Genomic DNA, 19,808 nt, shown 5'->3' on the forward strand with positions numbered 1-19,808 from the left:
AATTTGTTTATTAAAAATAAATTTGTAATAGAAATTGACTCACACATAAGTTTTTTTGAATAAAATAAAAAGAAAAAATATATCATGCAAGACTGCACATATTAAAAGATTATAAATATATATTGTTTATCTCTAAAAATAAATTTAATATATATAAAATATATATAAAAATTATAAACGAATCATGCTAAACTCTTCAAAAATTAAATACGTTCAATATAATTAAAAAATAATTATTATTTTAAAAAGTTAAATAAGTAAAAAAAAAACACAGTGAAGTACAATAAAAACTTAAAAATGGTTTTTTAAAAAATATATAAAATAAGGTTTAAGTAAAAAAATCAAAATTATATATATATATATATATATATATATATATATATAATGAGCTTAGGGCAAATGCCTGACCCAAGAATAAAAACCTCCCGTGCATGCCTTCATTCATTCCAATAGCAATTTTAAAATAAAATTTTATTAAACTTTGTTATTTACCAAATTCTTTTTTTATCATTACCGAATACTTTTTTACCACAACCAAGCCTATAATTGTTCTTCCTATGTTTAAAACCTAAATATTCATTTATTTAAAAATATATTGGGCATATAAGATACAACAATTAAAAAAAGTGAGATCTTACTGGAAAAAGTTAAAGGTAAGGTACTTGGTTGAATAAATTAAAAACGTACATGCACTAAATTTGCATTTGTACTCCGTTTATTACAACTCTCCCACACGACAAGTCGTTCTAAAATATTAAACCTCACAGCATCGCCTCAAAACCCCCCCATTTCACCTGCACACTAAAACCCTACTACAATCCATCACCACCTCCACCACCGCAATCACCACCATCCATGGCGCAGAGACGGTGGCTCCAAACCGTAACCCGCCATGCCCTACCTCTCCTCTCCTCAAAACCGACAACCTCTCTCAAACCTCTACCTCACCTTCTAGCCCCCATTTCTCTCAAATCCATTCTCTCTCCCAAACCCCTTCAACAATTTCTATACACTGATCCCACCTTGTTCCACGCTCGCAGTTTCTCTTCAAGTTCTCGCGACGACAGCGAAAACGAAGAAGATGAAGGTGAAGAAGGAGAAGAAGAAGAAGAAGATTACGACAGTGATAGCAATGAGGCGGAGGTGGATGATGTTACGGTGTCGGATATGAAGAGAGAATATTCAGCGGAAGAGATAGAAGCGGAGGCTGCCGCAATTGGGTATAAAGTGATGGGACCGCTCTTGCCATCGGACCGGGTTTTAAAACATCGTGAGCCGGTTTTCGCTGTTGTTCAGGTTTATTTCATTTCAAGTCTTGCTGTATTTTGAACTTTTTTGAGATTATGCGGTGATATATTATATTTTTTTGGTGCGTGTAGGTTGGTTCTCATCAATTTAAGGTGAGTAATGGAGATTGTATTTACGTGGAGAGATTGAAGTTTTGTGAAGTAAATGATAAGGTAGAGTTGCCCATTTTTCCTGGAAGTTGAAAGCAAATTGTTTTCCTTTCATATTAAATACTTTCGGCGAACTGAATGAACGATGCTTTCGTGATCGTGTCCATTGCTATTGCAGTTGATTTTGAACAAGGTTCTCATGTTAGGAACAAGTACTCAAACAATCATTGGTAGACCTATATTGCCGGATGCAGCTGTTCATGCAGTTGTTGAGGAGCATGTAAGTGTCCCTCCTCTCTTTAACACTTTCATAAACACACACACACACACACACATCTCAATGCCTTTGTGAAAGTGAAAGACATCAGATGACTATGGTGGTGTGTCCACACGAAGATACAACTTTGCCCATTACTATGAAAAAATATTTCTTGTAGAAGTTATTCCCGTTGAAAAATAAGTTCAAATCTGAAAACTTGTGTTCCCATATAGCTAAATAAGACAGAGAGAATCAGGTTCTTTATGGGTTGCTTGGTTTCATGTATTTGGTGTCTTAAAGACCCAACTAACTGTACTTGGGCATGGAGGAACGTTCTTAAGCTAAGAAGAATATCTTGGGATCTTATTGATCTAGTTGTTGGTAATGGGAGGAATGTTTGTTTGTGGTGGGATAAATGACTTATCCCTTAGCTAAAGTTTACGGGTCAAGACTTATTCATGAGTCTGGCTTAGGTTTAAATTCTAAAGTGGCAGCTGTTATTGTCAATAATGAGTGGTGTTGGCCTAATGCTTGTTTGGAAGCTATGGTGGAGGTTCAAAGTGCTTGCAGTGTTGTTCATCCTTTAAGTGAAGACTTTTCAGTTCGGAATCTTACACTAGATGATAAATTCTCATCTCGAAGTGCTTGGCAGTATCTCAGGGTTAAAGGCACTAAAGTTGAGTGGTTTGATCTTGTTTGGGTCACATTTCCAGGCATGGTTTCATCACTTGGATGGCTATCCAGGATAGACTGAGTACTAAAGTGAGAGACCTAAGAGAAAACACTCTTCTCTTAGATTTCTTCCTCTTGTGGCCGTGTTAAGAGGGGGGAAAGCGAGAAAAGACAGGGAGGGAGAGCAGCATCGTATTCTTTTCACAAGAACTCCACTTCCGGATCAGAAAAGCATTTGGAACAGGTTCTGTGGTCATTTTGTTGGCAGAAACAATCCAGGGGCTTCGGGGAACCCCAAAACAAAGTCTTCCGACTTGATTTATAGATGCTATAGGAAGAAATATCTGCCCTGTTCTCTTTGTGGAGTTGCTGATGAAAACAGGGATCACCTATTTCTTGGCTGCTCCTTTTCATTTGTTGTCTGGAGGAATATTTGCAGCTAAGTGGTGTTGTAAGGAATATAGGTGATTGGGTTAACGGGTTGCAATGGGCAACAGCTATCCTTCAAAAGAAGTGTTTTCTTTCTTCTCTCTTGAGATTAGCTTGGTGTGCTGTTATATATGGGTTCTGGAAGGAGAGTAACAGTAGGGTTCATGACAATAAATGATCTTCTCCAGCTGATGTTACTGCCTGGTTGTCTATTTAGTGAAATGTAGACTGCTTCATACAAAGATTCCCCAGAAAGCTATTGCTAATGCTTAGTACTCTGCAGTTTGTATTTATTGGGGATTTTGTTAAAGCTTTGTTTGTTTCAGCTGTGGCTGATACGGTTTCTTTAATGTTTTGTAGTAGGGATTAGCTCCTGCTTTGGTTTCTTTTGATCAAAGAAAAAAGCTTTCATTTATCATGAGAGAGAGAGAGAGAGTCCTATAGCTTAATTGGGAAATTTTTTGTCCCAAACTTGCTGACCAATATAATTACAGCACATCATATGTCCTCATTTTGTTTGTTTTCTTTTTGCTTTAAGTATATGGTTTTTACAATCGGTGATTTGTTTATTCATGTATGAAATTTAATCACCATGTTTAATTCCTTTTTCCCTCAGGCATTAGATGCAAAGGTAATTATCTTTAAGAAAAAGAGAAGGAAGAATTACCGTCGAACGAAAGGACATCGCCAGGTATAAAAAGATCATTTTCTGAATGGTTCTAGCTTTCTCTCTCCAATTATGTGGTGTTCATTTTTCTCCACCCATGTTTTTCTGTTTTTCAGGAATTGACTAGGTTGAGAATAGCTGATATCCAAGGAATTGAGAAACCACAGCCAAAAGTTGATCCAAAGCAAAAAATGGCAGCTGTTAAGCAGCAAGAAAAGGTTGCGGTTGCTGCTTGAGAGGTATTTTTCCTTTGATTGTATGTCCACAATAATGGCTCTCTGTTATTTGGAGTTGACTTTCAATGCTATTTTACCAAGCATGATCTCCATCCTGGTTCATCCAATGTACATTTTGGATGCCATTTGAGGAAGCAAATCTTATTATCTTACCATAGGTGCTGAGGAGTTGGTACATTGGAAGTATGTTTTTTTTTTCCCATGGGAAACCTTTTGTTTTTGTAATTCTTGTTAGTTTATTTGCATTTACTATCATAGCCAAGGCTTGCTAGCACACTCTTGTTCTGAATAGAGTTATTTTCAAGGATTAAATCAAGTATTACTCGTTGCAGTCTAGCTTGTTGGATTTATTTTCTGAAAACCTGCTCCTGCATTGTGATTTGTTTAAAATGGCATTTCTGTTCAGATGATCCCACAGTATAACTTGTTAATTACACACTGTGCCTGTTTTTATCTCTAGTTTAGCCATAAGACTATAACATTGCTCTGAGACAGTTGGCTGGGATGCTATACAATGAAAAAGTCTTGTGGCTTTCAGAAGGGTGCCATGTACTTTTGTTCTTTTTTTATGCAATTTTATTTGCTTGAACTGTGATATGCCAACCTACACTTTTCCAACTTCATGTTTGTAGTTGTGAATGAAAAATTAGGTGATGTTTTAGGGTGGTTGTGTGTCCGCATGTGAATGTGTATTGTGTAATTCAAAACAGTAATACTATTGATCATTGTAGAATTAAGTTTAAAGAAGGGCTGGCAGCTGCAATGAAAAGTGTACCGAAGGTCGATAGAGTTTTGTTCTGCCATATATAGTTGAAAGTGTTTGGTACTTTCTAGGATTGTCTTTCACACTATTTCAGACAATTTTGGAACTTTGAAAGTTGTATTTTGAGTGAATTGCTGTCATTATGGTAAAGGTATTGTTGTCCAAACTGTCAAGGGTGTGTATGGACAAAAGGAAAGAACAAATTTGTTGAAAGAAACGAAAATTATTTTCCCATTTGTTTGGATGATATAGAGGTAGACATGAAGAGAAATGCATCATTTCTTTTACTTCCAAAAACTTATCAAGTGTGCTTGGCCTTAGTTTTATCTATTTTTCCTTCAATCCCTTCAATTTGCAGACATTGGTTTTCTTGATGTCCAGAAGGGAGGCCTCATTTTTGCCTCCATTTATTTCTTCCAAAGTCAGAGCAAAGAAACCAAGCTCCTTTCCTTTCTATCCTGTCTTCTTTTCTTCTGTCCATTGTTTAGAATGAACATGAATAAACCAGACAAACAATACTCAAACACAAACTTTCTGAGATATATGGTTAGTTTTAGTTTGTAGTACTGTTCACAGGTGATCAGATTCAGTTTCTGTTCTTTCAAGGTCGGAATTGTAACAGGACTGCCAGTTATGAATGCTTGCATGTGCGCAAATGCACTTCTCAGATGGGCTACCTCCGGGGAGCCAAATTGAACAGTAATTTTTCTTTTTTGCATGAGCAATGTGTTGCCCGTCTTTGCTGCTTGCAATAGTCGAAAACTCGGGGATAAAGACAACGACCATGCATTAAATGCCATCATTTCATACTAATAACAGTATAATTATGATAGATGTGAATGGCATTTGCAAAGAGCTACATACATCCCTCCATTTTTTTTTCCTTCTTTGTTTAAATTGATGCCGCTTGCAACGTGAGTCCCTTCTGGATCTCTCTTGCATGCATGTCTCTTTGATTGACAGAAGTCTAGATTAGGATGGAAACTCTCCACTTTTGGTCGTTAAATTTATTGTCATTTTCTCCCTTTAATTGATTTTCTTTTTTGGAACCATCCCTTTTATTGATATTTCGTTGGCTTCCTCAAAGTGCCGAGGCTTTAGCTGTCCATGCCAGTAACTTGCTTAGGGGTCAATGTATAGGTGAGAGCCCAATCATGCCACCATTTTAGATCTTCTGTTTCCTTCTATATTCTAAATAAATTTGAAGTCCGAAGCTTTCTTTGCCACCATAATTAGTCATCTTTCAACTGCAAACTCTATGTAAACGACTTGGAATTTTCTGAAGCATTTTGTCTCTCCCTGCTTTCCTTTTAAAAATGATTATGCTAATAGAATTGGTTGTCACATTAGTTTCTCTACTTTGTCACTCCTTCACCCCAATTATTGTAAGCTATATATTGCTACATATTTAGATGGATTGGAATCCAGATGCAAACTGGTCGAGATTTAAACCAATCCAGATGAAAACCAGTTGAGTTTGATTGCAGAAACTGAGATATCTTGCATTCAACTGTATTATACACTAAATTTTCTGCAGTTGCGGTGACCAGTGTTTCAATCATGAGGATTGTTTGTAGTATTTTTTTTCCTGTAAGATTCGACTCTTTACCGGCTGCGGATGGAGTATGTCACTACCAATCGATCTGCAGGACGGCCGATTGGTAATGCCATTGTTCCACTCTTTCATTTCAATGGAACAATGTTGCCAAAAATTTAGTTGAAGAACATGATTTGAAATTTAAGGAATGTGTGAGAGTCTACCACGCATGTCAATTATAGGAGATCGAATCTAACCAAGCACTAAAGCTGTGAAGAGGTCGTAGTTGGAGCTGATGCCGGCTCTTTCTCCTCCACATTCTTCTAAAATTTTAGAGAAGTAGGATCGTCAATCGGCTGCACGCCCTGTTCAAGCAAAGTCATAGCTTGCTAAATTAACATTAAATGGTCAAACGATATTTGGAAAAATACAATCAGTAAATAGTGCGAACTAGGTACGCGTCACGCATAGCCAGGTCAAATTTTCCTAAATATATATATAAAAAAAATGTTCAAGAGACGCTATCGATTTCAATTAAGAAAGCCAGTGTCTTCAAATAAGCAAGAAAAATTCGATACCTAGGTCACTAACAATTCGATAACTAGGTCATTAACTTGACTAGATTGGATTTAGTAAATTTAATTAATTTAATAATATAATTAAAAAAGATGTCACATTAAATAAAGCAAAAAAAAAAAAATGGTAATAATTAATCATAAAAAAAAACAAGTCAATATTATACTCAGGAGTCTTACCGTCGCTGTACTATGGAAAACACCCCAATAGAAAGAGCTCATTTCCCTTCTAATCTCAATGCGAAAGAGGCTGCATGCACTGTTAAATCAACAAAAAAATCCGGAAAGCAATCAAATAAAATATAACATTTTATATTTATATTTAATCGATTAAATTAATTTAATTTAAAGATAGAATTTCTTTTAAAAAGACTAATTTTAACCAAAAAACAATAAATAAAGACCTGAAATAGCTTGAGTTATTTTTCAAATTGGTATAGAAAGCAAATAAAAAATAATAATTAAATAAATTTCCAATTAAATAAATAATAAAAGATGAAACTCAAAAAATATAAATTAAAAAAAAATAAAAAAGCTAGGATGAATCTTTAAAATCTAGATTAATCTTTCAAACTTATAACTCGTGAAATTTTAAACCTGAAATCAACTAAAAACTTTAATTATTATTTAATTTAATATTAAAAAATAAAATTTTAAAAATATTAATTTGAAATATTTATAAAAATAAATAAATAACAAGGATGAAATCTGATCCAATCAAACAAAAAGAGCTGAGATAATGAGCCGTTTTTCCCTTCTTCCTTTCCCCCCTCTGCAGAATCTTTACTTTTTAACGCAGGGCATCAAATGATAATCAAGAATGTATGGAGCACAACTGTTCTCTAATCTCTGGATTCCCAGGCAGCCAGTCAGAAATATCTTTGGACTTGACTTCCTCATCTTTAACCAAAGATTCCAACCAGGAATAAACGGGCAGCCATTGATCTGTACGTTGAAATCTAGCATGTGGAACATCAACCTGGTTCGTCTCGGTTACCTGATACATGAAAAATGGCAACTATTTAGCTCACAACGCGTTGAGATTGAAAAAGGGATAATAAAAAGTTAATCACACAGAAAAGTGACGCTCATGAAAACTAAAGATAATAACAAACAAAAAAATGAACAAATTTTATAAGCAAAATTGACTGCAATGTAAACCCCAAACTCACTGGTTTATTCTTTCTCTAAAAGTAATGATAATAAAATCTGTTTTTTTTAAGAAGATTTATAAAATTTTAAAAAACTCTTCTTCTACTATAAAACAAAGCAAAAATTTGAAAATACAAGGGAAAGAAATATAAAATTCAAAATAAGTTATGAAATCCGAAAATAACAAAACTATCAAAACTGCGGGTTTCAACACAATTTTCTATATCTAAAGATATGATGGTTTACGTAGCAATGTAAAGATTCGAGCTCAATCTAACGGTTGGATAAAAAGTAATGGCCTCTTTGAGCCATTATTCCAGTCCGAAACGACTAAATCTTCTTTTGGGTCTAAATTTATCTTATTGATCCATAAATGTATCAGTTAGACCATTTATAATCTGTTTTGGATAAATTCTTATTTAGTTGTGGTAGATTCATACATAACTACTTAAAATCACCTAGTTCTGGAAATCCTAGCTATTCTGAGTATAATAGTGGGGAATGTCATTGCTATTACTCAAACAAGCATGAAACATATGTTTGCATATTTGTCCATAGATGAAATTCGATATGTAATTATTGGAATAATTGTTGGAGACTCAAATGGTGGATATATAAGCATGATAACTTATATGCTCTTCTATATCTCCATGAATCTAAGAGATTCAACTATAAGAAGACAAGTAATTTGATACAATATTAATCTTTGATTTTTTGTCTCTATTTTCTTTTTGTTATTTGACATAAGGTACTGAGAACATCTTGATTTGAATCTTCTCTTTGTTTCCTAAGCCTATAGTGAGTTACAGACAGAATTTGTTGGTCTTTTTATTAGATAACTTCAAATTCTAAATTTATAGATAATTATTTTTATTTTTAGTTTTAATCTATTTTTAATTTCTTTTTTAAGGAATTCCGAGGAATAGATCCAATGGAAACGAAGTGGGGTCTCTGGGTGTCTAGGTATTCATCGTAAGCCTTTTCTCGTTTGAACCTTGCCTTTAACTTTCTATTTCTTGATGGGGGCAAGGGAAGGGACATATTAGGGGTAATATAGGAGACATCTCTATTTTTCTCTCGGGAAATCTTTAGAATTCCTACTGCAGTTTGCTCAGGGTTCCAAACTCAACGGTGGCAACTAAACTCGAGCTATTTCTTGAAATCTCTTTTCTGATTCAAAATCATGGTGTAACATGTATCATCTCGTTTCGATCATGGAATAGATGAAATAAATCAAAAAATGTATTTTTGTTCAATACACTGTGATTAGCAATGAGGTAATTTGTTTTTATTTTTTTTCATCGTTTGTCAATGAGAAAATATGGATACAACAGGCAGAGCAATTCATCCATCTTCAAATTCGACTGTTCTTTAGGACAAATATCCTTTGGCAAAGTTTCTGAAGTTCCTCTCACCGGCAAAATTCACCTGAAAGTGAATGATCAAGGAGAATTCATACTTCGGATAGCTGTAATTTAACATTATGCACCAAGAATTCAGGAGAATAATGTATTGATTATTCTCAAGAAACAATAAATTATTGCGGTTTGCAGACTGCACAACTAAGAATTATAAAATAAAATTTGGATTGTTGTGTAAATGATTTTATAGTTATGCTGTCACTGCTTTTTAGTTTTCTTCTGAACCTTGTCAACAAGGATTGGTGCGTACATGATTTTACAGTGACCTACATTTTCACTTAAAAATGGAAAAAGAAATTTGAAATTCTTTCATTGACTAGGTATATAAAAGGCAGGCTCTTCGCATGATCTCCCTCCCCCCCTCCCCCCCGTGCCCTTATTGATATAGGAGATTTTTATATATATAAAGAAAAGCACACATAGTTTAAACGAAAATAGAAGGGGAAGTCAGGTTCATGGAGCCAAAGTAATTGGTTCACAGCCATCGTGCACACAGGCCAACACATCCCTGTAGTCCCTTGATATGGTGAATGAATCGTAGACCTTTCCATCACTGCTCTTCTTGTATTCAAAGAGAAGAGATGAGTAATTAAATGCTGTAAGTTTGACAAATCCGAAGTCTGAATCTTTGTAAATACTCCAAGTGGTCTGCACTGGACCAAATTCTCCTAAATGGCTCCCTCCCCCACCAACAACAACATGGATTGTTCCATTGACAGTGCCTGAATAATGGGATCTTTCTGTATTCACACACTGATTCTGCATTGCCATAATAAACATTACACGATCAAACTTAGCAAGCATCTACATAGACTGGGTTTAGGAGAAGGGGTTGAATGAGAATCAGGACTTGCACAAAAAGTCATGAAAGCCAAGAAAATGGTGCGATTACTTTATGAAATCAGACACAAGCATACCTGGTAAATTGGGCACGTTCTTTCATAGTTATGGACATGTCCAAAAAATGCAACGTCTACTTTATACTTTTGCCAAAGCTTCTGCAGGCTCTCCCTTCCCATTGGCTCTCCATATGAACCACTCTGCCAGTAGGAGGAGGAATAACCAAGAACACGATGAGCAGCGAATATCAACCAAGGCTGTTTTTTCCTGTCTGCTGATGCAAGGCATTTCTCGATGAATTTGTATTGTTCAGATCCTTCCCTCCAGTCATGTTCACTGTCAGCTATGCAAAAATGGAACATGCCATAATCTGTTGAATACCTGCATAGAACAGTGCTCATCTTGATGGATAAACATATTGAATGCAGAACTGGCCAGACAAGGATTTGGATATTTTCCAAGCTAAATCTAAACATAATCACAGGCATGTATATTTATCTACACCGAAAGATTGATAAAAGTAGCACATGCCATTCTCTGAAATATGTAGATTTCTTTTTTCTTGAATCCTTCAGGAATATACAGAACATGTCGAATTTGTAAAATCTTTATTAACTTTGGAAAGTGAATTGGCCTTCTTTATACACTACAGGTGTTTATATTCAAGTCTTCTCATAATAAATCTCTCATGATGTTTGAATAATTCTTATAACTGATTTACTTACCAGAACTTAGCTCTGTTCTCAGCGGGAACGTAAAACATGGTCTCTGCTAGAACACCACATTCACCACCTGAATCATTACCATCATAGAAGGATCCTGTCCCTGGCGAGTCTCGCTCATGGTTGCCACTGTTGGAGAAAGAACTATGTTAAAGTATCTTGGAGTAGCAAAAACTTGTACCTATTAGCATAATCATACATGAATTGCAACAAGCAAGCATAGCGTCCATTCAAACCTCGCAATCATATACGGAACAGTCGATGCAATGGGCTCTACTTGTGAGGTGAACTGGTCCCACTGTGAGATGTATCCATTTGCATATGTGATATCTCCTATATGAAAAACTATGTCAATGGCATTTAAGTCCTTGATTAGCTGATCTGTGGTGTTAAGGGAGCCTGGCTGGTAATTATTAAATTCATTTGAACCATCACGCTCTGCCTGAAACATAAAGAAAGAAATGGTGGATGTCTTTAATTGATAGCTAACAGTGTGTGACTGTGTGTATGTACCACATAATTACAGAACAGTTTTTAGCTCTTGGAGTTTGTTGTGTCAACGTTGATAGCTGGTAACTAAAATTTATAAATTCCATCAATTACAAGAACATTAGATACGGAATATAATAGAACCTTCTTCGATGTATGTTATTATAAGTATTCAGTGATCAAAGGTTCTTTGATCCAAGCGAAAGTACAAATGGTGTTGAGGAAAATTATATATATATATATAATATCAAGTAAACTAAAGCTTTTAACCAGAAGGCTATTATTATCCTGCACTATACTACTTCATAGTACCTTTCCCATGTCGCCGAATATTACAACACGCTGTAATGATTCTTGCCCTGGATATGGTGATGACTTGAAAGAATAAGACTTGCTCCAGATATATGAACCATTAACTAACTTATGACCAAGCTTGTACGAGTACCTGAATAAACAATCATCACTGAAACCATCAGAATAACTCCCATCTATGCTCCTTGTCATTGTTATAATATGATTCTTAGAACTTAAGATGCATACATGGAGTTTGGCCACAAATCTCTTAAGAAACTCGTATGGATAAAACCGGGATCACGCCAACCAACTGTTCGAGCTGGTATACCTGCAGCAATGTAACAAGTATTTACTACTGGAAAATGTTATCCCGGTAAGCGGTCCAAGGCAAATAGCAGAAGCATAATTCTTCCTCTAAACAAAGCTTCCTGTCGCCTTGTTACAGAAGAAAGTCGAGATACTTCCTGAATTTCAACATTTGCTACTGAATGAACATAGAGCATGACTAGATTTTGAAAACAACGCAGAAACAACTTAGTTTTTAGTTATTTTTCACGAGTTGATGCATTTGAAAGAGGATAATTGGGCAAGAAAAGGAATAAAAAAAGTATTTCTAACATGATGGACTATTAAGATAATTGCAAATACCATTATCATTATTCCAAGAGGATATGGCTCATACCACACATGCTATTTTGATGAAATGTCAACGTCCCAGCAGGTGATCGAGTTTGAGACTCTCCCTTGAGACCCCACTCAACCATAGGCACAGCTTCTGTAATGCCGTAACCACTTGTCCAGGTAACTGTCATCTGCATGATACAATAAACAAAGCTATCTTAAAATGAATTCTCAAAGCTGATAAGAAGTGAGTAAAAAATGCAGCACCCAGGAAAGGCTAAAAACTGATCGATGGAATGAATTTTCAGACTCCATGGATGATTATTAATAGCACAACCTTATCTTTATCTCTGATTCATCCGTGAGAAATGTTACATCTTTGCGACTTTAGTTTACAAACTATAAATTTAAATATTTTCAAATCAATCGGTATGACCAATATATAGCGATGTCCCCAAAAGTTCTCTCTCATTATTCTCAGTAGCTTGAGCTTGTAAATAAGCCTTTGATTGTTGAAACTTCTGGTTAAAAGAAGTATGCATAGAATTTGAATGGCATAAACTTACTTCATCCCAAGACTTCCCTTGAGAGAGTCTTGGATAAAGAGGCGCCTTTGGATTTGCAAACTTTATGAAGTTAGAAACTGCCACCAGCTTTGGCTGCAATGCATAAAACAATCGGCAATCTAAAGGATTGAGCAACAAGATTGAAGTAGTGGCACAAGAATAATGTAGAACCAAGTCAGAAATTTGATACTAAAATCCAAGCCTGAAACATTGCATTTTATGTTCACATATATAAGCAATAGACTACGAAAATAGACTTGGTCGCACATTTGACAACCCGCCCGAGAATAAAGCAAATGAGAAATCTGCCCGCTGATTGATCAATTGAAATTTCAAAGATGATTTGCCTGTCTTTGTGTATCCAGCATCAGAATCGTTGGCGAATTTGTACTGAGAAAGAGAATCGCAGATCATGAGATTGCTCAAAGCAAGTTCAAAAGGTTACACATTTACAGAATATCAGTCATGTTGCATTGAACTAAGGCAGACCTTTATTGGAGCTGAACATATATATGGTTCGTCTTGTTTGACGTCATCAGATGGACATGTTGATGAGCTAGCAAAGTAGAATGAATTTCATTACTATATAAGATAGAAAATTAGGGAAAAAGTTCCAGCAATAGGCAGTTTTTGACGATGACGAGATTGTGATTTGTGAGCATAATAGTTCAGAAGATTTCTGCAGAACAAGATGAACTTTTTTCCCATGTATACAAGTAATGATGTAAAAGACAACCTGTTTTTCCTACTTTTACAAGTAAATTGATGGAAAAGACTAGCAATCTACAAGAAATTGGGAATTTCTGCTCAGGGTTTTATTCAGTCTGTGCAGAGTCTATGTAGATGCTTGTCCAATATTCATTCATTCTAAACATGGAAAACAAAGCAATTAAGGGGTGGAAAGTGATTATACTTGAATTTTGCCGGAGAAAATACTGCAACCCAGTCATCCTCAGTAGGGTTGGGGCATTCAATTTCCACAGTTATCCACTGGGAACTTCCCCCCTGCACAAGAATAAAAACCAGATATTGCTATTTCAAATGGTAGCGTTAGGAAACATGCCATTGTTTATATAGCAGCTATCTTAACTTTGCAGTGCCTTGCATAGTTAGCATCAAACTGCTATGGGATGGTACCATTGTGTGTAGCTCAATAAATTCTGGTAATATGAATAGCTGAGTGTTTATGATCTTTGTAGTTTCTGATGCCATGGATTATTATATACTCAGTTAAAACTCCATTTCTCATGTGTTCTATTCCAAAATTTTGGAAGGTGTTTCTACAGCTCCTCAAAAAGATATGAAAGCTTTTCAATGAAATTATGGAGAAGGGACTCGTAATAAAACCAGTTCCAAGAACTGTAATCACAGGACTCCAAATTCAGAATACTTCGTCAATTTGCATTAGAATTCCAATAAGCACATGTGCGCGCACACACGCCATGAACAATAATATAAAAAAACAGCCAAGATATATGCTATTCAGTATTCGGAGGCTTCAAGGGACATTGTAACACAAAGTTCATCAGGCGACATGTTGGCAAGAACTAAATATTACCTTGGCACCAAGAACATACGGGTATGCTGTGATAGAAGCATTGTCATGAAGAGAGTAAACAGCCTTGTGAATAGCAATCTTAGACAGTGGCTGAACTCCCATTCCATTCTTGCTGTGAGCTGCTACATCAAGACGACCCAAGTCCACACACAGGCATCCAACTAACAGTATTATCAGAATTTGAAGAGATGAGAAACTCTCCATTAGTATTATTTTCACACTGTCACTCTCTGTGACCGATGACTTCAAAATCCCTTATTTAAAAAGCACAGAAGAAGCCTTTAATTAAGTGTGGACCATTACATGAGCCGGCCATGGATCGTTCTTGTCATTTTCTCAAGTCAACGGTTGCTGTTTGTTTCTTACGACGTTATGGTCACGGATTTCAAAGAAAAGACTTTGTTATTATTAAAGATCTAAATATATATTATATTATTAGATTGGGAAGTAACTAAATTTAGTTTATCAAGAATGTTAAATATAAAAATATTTTTAATAAAAGCCTAACGTGTAGAGAAATTTAAATCTATAAGGATATAAACTAATAATATATAATAAATATGTTTTCAACATAAATATAGTTAAAAAAAATAATAGTATGCATATTAAATATATATTTAAATTTAAAATTTATATAAAATTAAAATCTTAGCATAGCATGTATAATAATAATAAAATTAATTATACTTAAAATCAAAATAAAAAAGAGTATTATTACTTGTTAAAGTAGTTTAAAATAATGAATTTTTTATTGTTGTCAAGGATTTTTTTTAAAAAAATTTTTTTATTGCTTCTCACTTGTATAACTGGGATGTTTACAATATATCTCTCGTAATTCCAACAACCACACCTTAGTTTATAAGTATTTTTAAACAAGATATTTGAATAAAAGAATATGAAACTCAAAAGATCTTTCAATAAGATGAACCTAAACTTTATATTTGGGAGGAAAATCAAAGCATAAAAAAAAGAAAAAAAAACACTAACAATGAGGTGAGGAGAGTGTGTAAGAATCTAAAAAAATCAAGTTAAAAACTATTTTTTCATCTCCATTTTTATAGTAGATTTTGAAAACTAAAAGATTGAAGAATTACTAAGAATTAATTCTTACCATTATCAAACTTTGATTAATTATCATAAATCAAGAATTAAATCTTGAAAAAAAAAGGTTCTTTGAGTAGAAAAACCACGGGTTCCGCGAGATTAATTTCTCAATCACCTATAATTTTTTTATATCAAGCTAATTAAAATAAACTTCCAACAATTTCTTACATGAATGAAAATCTTCTCATCGGTTTGAAAATGACTCAAAGATTTATTAAGAGATACTAATTTGGTAGATTACTACATCAGAATAGGTAGCTTTTGGTTTAGAACCTTTCTTAGTGAAATATTATTGGATTTACTCGGTTAAATAGTAAACACAATGTCTTGAACTATTCAGCCTTTTGTATAAATCAAAATAATAGTATTCACATAGTTCTCTACCTAAAGATTTCTTTTGTTTCTCATTGTTGTGTTTATTTTGGCCCTAAATAACTTTTGGATTCATTAGTGTTTTAGAAAATCCAGTCTTTATCGAGATTCTTAGATAAACAACTTTATTTCTCACTCATATAGGTGATCTTTCATTAAAAGTATTCTACTATACTCCACTTGGTGTACTAAGATATGAAAATTATTAAGAGCTCAGATCATTCTTTATCATACTACATCTAACATTTATTTCATCATATGAATAAATATGAGATAATAATTATCTAGTGCTATCGAGAATGTTATATGACTTAGTTTTTTATTTAAGCCTAGATCTTAGGATCTCCAATCAACTAGGTATGGTTACTTTCATTACACTCTTTCATTTTTTTAAAGGCTTTAAACTCATTCACTTCGATGAATTATACACAAGCTCTCTCAACAAGTCTTTGATTAACGGATCCACAATGTTTTCATTTGACTTTACATAGTCAATAAAAATAATTACATTTGAGAGCAAATGTTTAACAGTATTATATATGTGACATATATGTCTAGACTTTCTATTATACATACTAATTTGTACCCTTCAAGTTGTTGATGGACTATCACAATAGTCACAAATAGCTGACACTAGTTTTTGTCAATATGGAATATCCTCTAAGAAGTTTGAATCAATCCAGCTTCCTCTTCAACTTTATCAAGAGTAATAAACTTTGATGTCAACGTGGATCTAGCGATACATGTTTGTTTGGAGGATTTTCATAACATAACTACTTAACCAAGTGTGAAGACATATATACTTGTGGATTTTGAATTCTTGGTGTTGGATATCCAGTTAGCATCATTATACCCTCCTAGTACTACTGTGTAACTAGTATAATATAACTCATAGTATAAGGTGTACCTTAAATACTTGAATACTTTTTTTTTATTTTTCAATGATCTATAGTTGGATTACTTGTAAATCTACTTAGATTACTAACCAAGTAAGCAATATCATGTCTTATGCAGTTCATAGCATACATTAGGCTTTCAATTATTCAAGAATATTCTAATTTATTTATTTTCTTATCTCTACTCTTGAATATATATATATCAATTGATGTTTTGACGGTGTTATTGTCAACTTTAGAATATTTATTGATAATTTTCTAAACATAATAATATTGAGATAATACCAATAAAAAAAAGGCATAACCTTTATATGTTTGTTTTCTTAAATAAATACATTTATCAACTTTGTTGATTATTAACTCATTTGACAATATAACATTGTTAAATTTTTTATGCCATTATTTAGGTACTTGTTCCAAACCATATAATGATTTGAAAAGTTTACATACTTTTTTTTCTTGTTCATTGACAACAAACCCCTCGAGTTGTTCTATATATATCTTCTCACCAAGGTCACCATTTAAGAAAATTGTTTTTGCATCTATTTGTTGTATTTAAAGCTTATTAATAGTTGCAATGACTATTAATGTTCATATAAAAGTTATTCTTAACACAAATAAATGTGTTAACACAGCCAACGCCTTCTTATTGTCTAAAATCTTCAACAACAAGTCTAACTTTATATGTATCAATAGTATCATTAGTTTTCATCTTTCTTTTGAAGATCCACTTATGGTCTAATTATTTACTCTTGGGATAAATATCTATTAGTTTTCATGTATGATTATTAATAATGGATTCAATTTTACTATTGACTACCTCTTTTTAATAAGAAGCTTTTGGACAAGACATTATCTCAGAATAGGTTCAAGATTCATTTTTTAACAAGTATGTCAAAATATCATGACCAAATATTTTGGTCTTTTTTTCCTTTTTTTTTTTTACCTTTTACTCTTTCTAAGTTCAACTTCATCATCTTTTGATTGATGATAATTACTTAAACTAACCTCAATTGTTCTCTTAAGTGAATGGTTTTTTCGTGTTTCCTTTCATAGAAACACATCCTCAAAGGATATAACATTTTTTAATTTCATAATAGTATTAGGATGAATATCCTCAATATTTGACTTGTGTATAAAAAATCGATATGCATTACTATTGTATGTATATCTAATAAATACATAATTCACAATCATAAGTCTTATCTTAACCTTTATAGGATTAGGTATTACTACCTTTATAATACACCCTTATACTTTGAGATATTTGTAAAAAGGTCTTCTACCTTACCATAATTCATATGATGTCTTTTCTAACTTTTTATGAGGTACTTTATTAAGTATATAATTGATAGTTAAAATTGTTTCCCTCACAGGTTTTGAGGTACTTCACAATAAGCAAAAAATAAAAACTTATAATAAAGCAACTTAATAAATAAAAATAATTAAACTATGCAAGATAAAATCAACATTCATTTCCTTTATATTGTTACTTTTGTTAAGCCTTATTTTGTTCATTGTGATTTATTCAATTATCATTATTTCACTTATAAGTTGTATCATGTATAAAAATAGTATCGCGTGAATAATACTTTTATTAAGTAAGTTTCTAGAAAAGATTGGAGGGATCACAAACGATTCCGCTTAAAACTCAATTTCCTAAGATAGAACTTCCTAGACCGTATATATTTACCGCACTAACTTTTTATATATATGTACAATAATGTATATGTGAACAAAACCAACCAGATAACATTGATGTCAATCTTATAGAGTATAAGCAAGATAATATAAACTTTAATAAACAAATCAATGATTCACTTATTAAAAAATATAAATTAATAAGATATATAACATGTATCAAACCATCCAAATTGCATAAAAAAATAATTTTAGAAGATAAACTATAACTTTAAAACAAAAATATATAAAAAAATTCTAAAATTAAACAAAAAGAAAAGAAGAGTCATAACAACCAAAGGTTATAGATTTAAGCATATAGAAATAAAATTAAATCTATATATGATAATATAGCAAATTAAAGGAAGTTAAATTATAACTTAAATTTTAAAGATGCTAGAAACTCTTTAACAATTAATCTATATAATCAAACATTTTTTTCTCACATGATAAACCAAACAAAGTCTAATATAAAATATAAAGCCTTAAGAATGCAGATCCAAAGTTTGTAAATATATATTAGACTAGTGAGCAAGTGATCAACCTAGATTTAACGGGTCAAAAAAACCCCTAAAACCATCTCCCTTAAACTTAGCCAAAGGAAAAAGCTCAGTCTCATGGGTACAATTATATTTTGGATCCTCCTACTCTCCCTACACCCTTAGATGTATAAAAAAAACTGATCATATTTTCATCAACATTAATATTGTGTAAAAGATAGTATATAGAAGTCCTTTAAAGACCCACCTTGTTTACATCAACATTAATATTGTATAAGTGATAGTATGTAAAAGTTCTCTAAGAGACCACCATATTTCCATTAACATTAATATATATGCTAGGGATATTTTTCCTTATTAAAACTTTCGGAAAAATATTACGTTTTAGCCCATCCTCTCTATATGAAAACTCATGGATTATAAATAAACTATGAATCCTTCAACCAAAAAGATTTGGAATCTCTATTTTCTACTACGTGTCTATTTTCAAAATATCTCTATTATATATTAATGCTTTTAATCTAAAAAGGTCATTGATTGAATTTTCCCGAGCACTTTTGTTTTTGGAATATAAGGCACAAAATAATTGAAAAATAAATTGTTAACATTCCTATAAAAACTCATAATATTATTTAAAAACCATGGAAAATTTTAATAATAATTTCAATATAATATTAAGCATTATTTTTTTATAGTACATTTCAGTTAAAAAATTTAAAAACAAATCTTGGAAAATAAATATAGGAAGGGGCACGTGTGATAAAAGAGATGAGGCCTGGGTACCTAACTCAACATGAAAAAGACCCGACACATGTGGGCCTACAAGGCTAGGCTCACGTGCTTGCCCTTTTTTGTTTTCTACCTTGTTGTATACCCTTTTATTTTAAAAAAAAATAGCAAATGACATGTTGAAATTTTGTTTGCCTAGATTTCAACCATTAGAGAGGTCAAAAAATCAGGCTGAGATTTTTTGGACCATAAAAACCAATTTAAACTGATTCTCACCTTAAATCACCTAATAAACACCTTTAAAATCTCAATAAACTAATTTATTAACT

The 19,808-nt window shown here is 32.9% G+C and overlaps 2 protein-coding genes across 2 annotated transcripts; one reads left to right on the forward strand and one right to left on the reverse strand.

The window, feature by feature from the left end:
* The first annotated feature begins 742 nt into the window (after positions 1-742).
* Positions 743-3,996, forward strand: LOC133675421 (large ribosomal subunit protein bL21m). The gene is made up of 5 exons (XM_062096790.1): positions 743-1,296; positions 1,380-1,460; positions 1,576-1,677; positions 3,374-3,448; positions 3,541-3,996. Exons 1-5 carry the CDS (start codon positions 856-858, stop codon positions 3,658-3,660), a joined length of 819 nt encoding a protein of 272 aa, XP_061952774.1. The 5' UTR covers positions 743-855; the 3' UTR covers positions 3,661-3,996.
* Positions 3,997-9,275: 5,279 nt separating this feature from the next.
* LOC133675341 (probable inactive purple acid phosphatase 27) lies at positions 9,276-14,471 on the reverse strand. Its single transcript, XM_062096693.1, has 12 exons — positions 14,199-14,471; positions 13,554-13,645; positions 13,130-13,196; positions 12,908-13,030; positions 12,641-12,733; positions 12,136-12,265; positions 11,700-11,781; positions 11,472-11,604; positions 10,907-11,112; positions 10,674-10,799; positions 10,026-10,329; positions 9,276-9,867 (listed from the first exon to the last, which is right to left on the reverse strand). The coding sequence occupies exons 1-12, from the start codon at positions 14,400-14,402 to the stop codon at positions 9,562-9,564; spliced, it is 1,866 nt and encodes a 621-aa protein (XP_061952677.1). The 5' UTR covers positions 14,403-14,471; the 3' UTR covers positions 9,276-9,561.
* Between the last annotated feature and the right edge of the window lie 5,337 nt (positions 14,472-19,808).

This window comes from Populus nigra, chromosome 16 (genome assembly GCF_951802175.1).
Source record: "Populus nigra chromosome 16, ddPopNigr1.1, whole genome shotgun sequence".
Classification (NCBI taxonomy): Eukaryota; Viridiplantae; Streptophyta; class Magnoliopsida; order Malpighiales; family Salicaceae; genus Populus; species Populus nigra.